The sequence below is a fragment of the Sinocyclocheilus anshuiensis genome, unplaced genomic scaffold, assembly GCF_001515605.1.
Source record: "Sinocyclocheilus anshuiensis isolate Anshui unplaced genomic scaffold, SAMN03320099.WGS_v1.1 scaffold189, whole genome shotgun sequence".
Lineage (NCBI taxonomy): Eukaryota > Metazoa > Chordata > Actinopteri > Cypriniformes > Cyprinidae > Sinocyclocheilus > Sinocyclocheilus anshuiensis.
Genome location: NW_015540861.1, coordinates 1119813 through 1125817, shown reverse-complemented (window position 1 = coordinate 1125817; position 6005 = coordinate 1119813). Strand labels below are relative to the sequence as shown.

The following is a 6005-nucleotide window of genomic DNA, read 5'->3' as shown; positions in this document are numbered from 1 at the left end:
CCTGGGAGAGTAGCCTACAATTCCGGTGTTCTGACAAATAATGCTGACTCACAGCCTGTAAGTACGCTTTCATAAGTACGCGAGTTTTGGGCAGTGTAGAATAGCGCTTGTTGTTTGTCGTTTCTCCGATCACAAATGCAGACATGGTTTTATGTTTACGCGGCGCGATGCAACGCAACGCGTAAAACGACAGTATAAGTCATTATAATCAGTACTTACTTATGTCCCCACTGGATGCAACAAATGCCTCGTTTATAATGGGTTTTATTGGTTGTCTCGTCGCGCCGGGACACGGCATCATATGGTAAGGGGCGTAACATTTCCGTCACACGCTTGAGGTATTCGGCCAATCACAACGCACTGGATAGCTGGCCAATCAGAGCACACCTCGCTTTTCAGACCGATGAGATTTGTAAAAATGGACACATTTTGGAAAGGCAGGGCATAGAGGAGAAACAATAATGTACAGTATGTGGAAAATAATGTGTTTTTTAACCTTAAGCCGCATAAACATTTCATTACACCAAATACACAAAATAATGTTATTTTTTTAGCAACGTCATATGACTCCTTTAAGGACCTTCAATCCTGTTTATAACTATTCAATGCATGTCACAATATATATAAAGTACATTTCAAAGAGGAGTCTAATTTTAACAAAAAAAAAAAAAAAAACATATACAATCCATAACTTACAAACTCAAGCAACTATTCCTGTTTAAATCAGAATTTGTTAGAAATAAATTACACAGAGCTGAAGGCGTATCATAAACGAAAGGGGTGTGGCTGAAGGTTAATGGGCGGGGTTAAGAGAAGGGCTGGGCGTGCTCAGTGCGAACGCCTCACCTCCTTTAGCTTTTGTTCCATAGTGAGCCGCGCTGCTTCGCGCTGGGCTGCAAAAACAGCCTCCTCTTCTAGCCTTAACTTCTCCTCTTCTGCCAATAACTGGGCAGAAATCACAACAGAAAGGGAAGATTAACTAAACTCAGAAACAAAAGCAGGGGCGAAAAACCAAAGCAATGGAAAACAACAAATGAAAGCATAAACTTAACATAAGCTCTAACTTAACAGTAAACATTGTTTTGTGGCAACATGTTTTGAACTTGACCATTCAAAAGTCACATGACATTGATCCATTTTAGTTTACAAGCACATGTTTGGCACATTTGATGACCTGCTGTACCTCTTCATTCAGCTTTTCGTCAATCAGCGCCTGTTTGTCTGAGATGGCAGCATAGCGATGCTCCTTCAAGTGACTGATCTCCTCATCGCTGATGGGTCTGGAGCAATGACGGGAGAGAAAGTTGAGTTCAGAGTCTCCATCAACCAATCAAAATCTATCTGACCTCATGCTATGAGAAGCACTAATCTGAGAGGAATGTGACTAATTACAGTCCTAACTTGGTCACTAAATGGCTAGTCTTGACTATCTGTTCCACTTTACTTATCCAGGCCAAGAGCCGACCACTTTGACAGGAAAAGAAAGGTTCACCATCAGTGAATATCCATAGTTCCTTTAAAGGGGTTAGTGAACCCAAAAATATCATATCATCATTTACTCACTTTCATGTCGTTCCAACTCTAAAATACCAATAAAAGAGTCAAGATTAAATAGTATCATACCTGGGGCAGCTTTGTGAGCTCTCACCCTGAAAAAGAAGACAAAAGTGTTGACGACGTCTAAGCAAATGTGGAATATTGTAAAATCATGAGTGTGGTACTGTAAGTGTGCCCTCACCTCATCGCTCTCCACAAGGTTCTCAAACTGTAACAGAGCGCACAGAAGTCACTCAAAATGCAGTTGAGAATATTTTATAGCTTATATAATCTTCAGTTTTAAATTATGATGAATGTACCTCAATGGTATAGTGTTCCCCAGCTGTGCTGCTTCTGAAGTACTTCGACCTATTGACAAAACAAGCAGTAACCAGCCATCAGGCCAGGCAGGTTATATGTGAGGTAGCACTTTCTCCTGGCAGAATTTATTCAAATATTTTAAAACATGATTTAAGTAACAGTATTGTTTAATATTATCATTATGTGTGGTTAAAAAATTGTGAGATTCTATTCTGAGAAGCATATGGAAACTTTGCTTCTCCAAACAATAATAGTAATAATCAAAGACTAAAAAAAAATAGTGGGTATAAAATATGCACTGTACTATTTTAGATCTACTATACGAATTCGAATATAAATAAATTGCAAACGATGGCACAGGATGAAGTCCCAGGGCGGATTCACAAGAGGACTCTGGGCGAGGTCCTGAGATCAGACATCAACTAATGCGTAAACTAGAGTAGCGTTGATAAGTCTGAATCATTCAAGCGAGTCGGTTCGTTTTAAAAATGGATTCGAATCATCGCTCATAAGTGTGAAATGAAAAGGTTCCTGTGTTTATGTCATTTTTATGTATTCAGTAAATGTTGTAATAAGTAAACATGTGTAATTACATACTTTAATCACAATATGAGTCGCTGTTCTTCCAAAGAGTCAAGCGATTTACACACACATTGAATCAAGTGAATCATTAGAAAGAACCGTTTCAAAACAACGATTCGTTCACGTAATAAACATCACTAATGTCATGGAGCTGCTATCAGTTGCATTCTACTCACCCAAACTCTGCGCATTTAATGTAAATGTAAAGTTGTATTAATAGTCAACTCTTTTAAACGGCTGTTCGATTGTTTTCCAATGCAATGCACCTGACAGCCGGCGAATCATGCTGCCAAAGATCACAGATACCATTTTTAAAAATTCATCATCGATAACAAGCCTCATGAATGACTCACCCTCCTCCTCTTTGTATCCTGTTTGCTTCCCTTCTAAAGAGCCCAAAACATTGAGCCCAGCAGTTCCCCATGGCATGCACGAATCAGGTGTAGGTATCAGCTACTCTTCCATTCCGGATCCATATGCTGCTTCTTTGCGCACTGCTCTGGACGCGACGAATTTATTCTGCATGGCTTGCACAAGCGCAAGCACGCGGCCGGTTCGCGCAGGTGAGTCACCTGCGGACACGTCGCTCGCGCAGCGGCATCATGCATCCATGGCTCGCATTCTCAGCTCCGGCCTAAAATCCTCTATTGTTTCTTCTTCCTGACAACTCATACATGTGATTCATGTTTAAACTACGGCAAGTCGCGAGGTTCAAGTGCTGCAATGACGTTTCCGAAACACTGGAGGCCGACAGAGATCATACATACCTAAAATTACTTCATAGATTAAATCCTTTATTGATGTTGATTGTTCACTTATTCTGAACAAATGACTACCCTTGTAGGCTTAACTTCCTCCACCCATTGAATAGCTAATAACATTGCTATTAGCTCTGTTGTAAAGACTGATATATACACTGAACAAAATTATAAACGCAACACTTTTGTTTTTGCCCCCATTTTGAAAAATGGGGGCAAAAACAAAAGTGTTGCGTTTATAATTTTGTTCAGTGTAATTAGTTATCCTTTTCTGAATGTTGACTTTGAATCTTTGGATATATACAGCTGCAGCTGAATTTCCTGATGTAGGATCTTTAGAACCATCTGTGAAGATGTGGAGCATTGAAGAGTAATTTTGATCTAGATATTGTTGAACAATAACCTCCTTAGATATAGTTTTCTCATTCTTAACCATATATTGTAGATTAAAATCTACTTGAGGCATGGGAAGCAACCAAGGAGGAATATTCGGTATTACAACAGAGGGACTAACTGAGATTTCTGTAATACCCAAAATCGTAGCATCTCTAGTTGCTGTCCAACCAAAACTTTTGATTTTATTTTTCCCATATTCCCAGCAATCCTTCAATATGTCCTTTACTGGATGTAATTCTGAACGCCCTTTTACATTTATCCAATAATTCATAGTTAATTGCAATTTTTGTAAACTTATAGGTATTTCTTCCACCTCCACTTGTATGGCTGATATTGGAGAAGATCTGAAAGCTGCACTACATATTCTTAAAGATTGTGCCTGAACAGTTTCTACTTTTTTAATCAAGGATTTAGAAGCAGATCCATAAATTATGCATCCATAATCAATTGCTGACCTAATCAGTGCACTATATATTCTTAGTAAAGATTTCCTACTAGCTCCCCATTCCATTCCTGTTAAACATCGTAGTATATTATTACTTTTTTTGCACTTATCTACCAACTTCTGAATATGTATCTTAAAGGTCAACCTGGAATCCATCCATATTCCTAGATATATTATATCTTTAACTTGTTCAAGTACTTGTCCATATAACTTAACTTTTATTTCAGGGATATGATTCCTCTTCGTAAAACAGACTAGTTGAGTTTTAGTCACCGATAGTCGAAAACTCCATTTGTTAGCCCATTTTTTCACTTCATTAACCGCTGATTGTATGACTCTTGTCACATGCGATACATTACGACCCCTTTTCCATATCTCTCCATCGTCAGCATAGAGAAATCTTCCTATCTATTTTGACATTTTGGAACACATCATTTATCATGATATTAAACAATACTGGACTGCACACACTTCCTTGAGGAGTACCATTATCTGTTTTATATATCCTGGAATATGAAGCCCCAACCCTTACCTGAACAGTTCTATTAAGTAAAAAATCTTTAATCCAGTTAAACATTCTGCCTTCAATTCCTAATTGTTCAAACTTTATTAACAGCCCCTCCTTCCAAAGCATGTCGTATGCTTTTTCAATGTCAAAAAAGATGCCTACTACCACCTCTTTATTAACTTGAGCCTTTCTTATGTCTGTTTCTAAACTAAGAACAGCATCTAATGTACTTCGTCCTTTACGGAATCCACTCTGATGTGGTGAAATAATCTCTTTCCTTTCTATATAGTTCAATCTACACACAATCATACGTTCCATTAATTTACACAAATTAGACGTTAATGCTATAGGTCTGTAACTTTCAGCATTATGCTTGTTCTTGGCTTGCTTTAAAACAGGAATAATAACCCCGTGTTTCCATGAAGAAGGAAGTCTCCCTGATCTCCACACTTCATTAAAAAGACGCAATAAAAAGTTCAGAGAAAAATCTGATACATTTTTGATCATTATATAACATATCTCATCCTTTCCTGGTGAAGTTTTTTTTTAACTCTTCCAACAGCTCTCTTTAATTCATTTAGTGAGAATTCCACATCAAGATGTTCATTAGAAGGCCTTTTCTCCATCCTAATATGTGCATGTTCCTTTATACCTTGTTCTCTATTTATTTTCATTTATTCTGATGTATTATTATTGCTATGTACTTTAACAAATACCGCTGCTAATATTTCTGCCTTATCAGCATTAGTCACAGCTAATCCTTCCCCATTATTTAAAACAGGTATTCCAAAATTTCTCTTGAAACCACCCATCTTTCTTAACATACCCCATACTTCACTGACATTAACCTCCTCCCCTACAGAATTACAATAATTCCTCCAGTAATTATTTTTAGCATCTCTAATTACCCTCCACACATTCGCTTGTGCTTTTTTATATAAAATAAAGTCATCAAATATAAACATCTTCCTAACCTTTTTAAAAGCATTATTTCTGGCTTGTATTGCTTTGTTACATAATTCTGTCCACAATGGTACTGATTTCTTTCTTTTTCCCCCTTTACTCTTCCCAATAACCTCTTCAAATTACCATGGTAACTAAAGTTTTCCCTAATAAATCATAGTTAGGATACTGCAGGTGGTGCTAATAATGAAGTAAGTATATAACTATTATAAGCGCAAATATATTACTTGCTTGAATTATATATATGTTTGCCCTAAACTATGCATTTGTCTGTCTCTAAATGTCACTTAAAGGTATAGTCCACCCAAAAGTGAAATTTCTATCATCATTTTCTCCCCCTCATGCTCCAAATCTGGGGTGCGTTTACCAAAAGCAACTATGGTCGCTATGGGAAACTATGCGAACCCCTGTATGACTCACTTTCATCTGTGGAACACAAACCCCTTTGACATGAAAAAAAAAAAGTAGTTGCAATACAGTATATCATATTTTAAAT

General features: G+C 37.4%; 1 protein-coding gene across 1 annotated transcript in view; it reads right to left on the bottom strand.

Moving 5' to 3' along the window:
* Positions 1–3101, bottom strand: part of ap1ar (adaptor related protein complex 1 associated regulatory protein) — a 20469-nt gene extending 17368 nt beyond the window's left edge. Inside the window, exons 1-6 of the mRNA XM_016485567.1 lie at positions 2793–3101; positions 1857–1905; positions 1739–1765; positions 1624–1649; positions 1184–1280; positions 847–945 (exon numbers count right to left, since the gene is read on the bottom strand). Of these exons, the coding sequence (XP_016341053.1) occupies positions 847–945; positions 1184–1280; positions 1624–1649; positions 1739–1765; positions 1857–1905; positions 2793–2863 (369 nt within the window). The 5' untranslated portion in view covers positions 2864–3101. The remainder of the gene's footprint in view (positions 1–846; positions 946–1183; positions 1281–1623; positions 1650–1738; positions 1766–1856; positions 1906–2792) is intronic.
* Positions 3102–6005: the final 2904 nt, after the last annotated feature.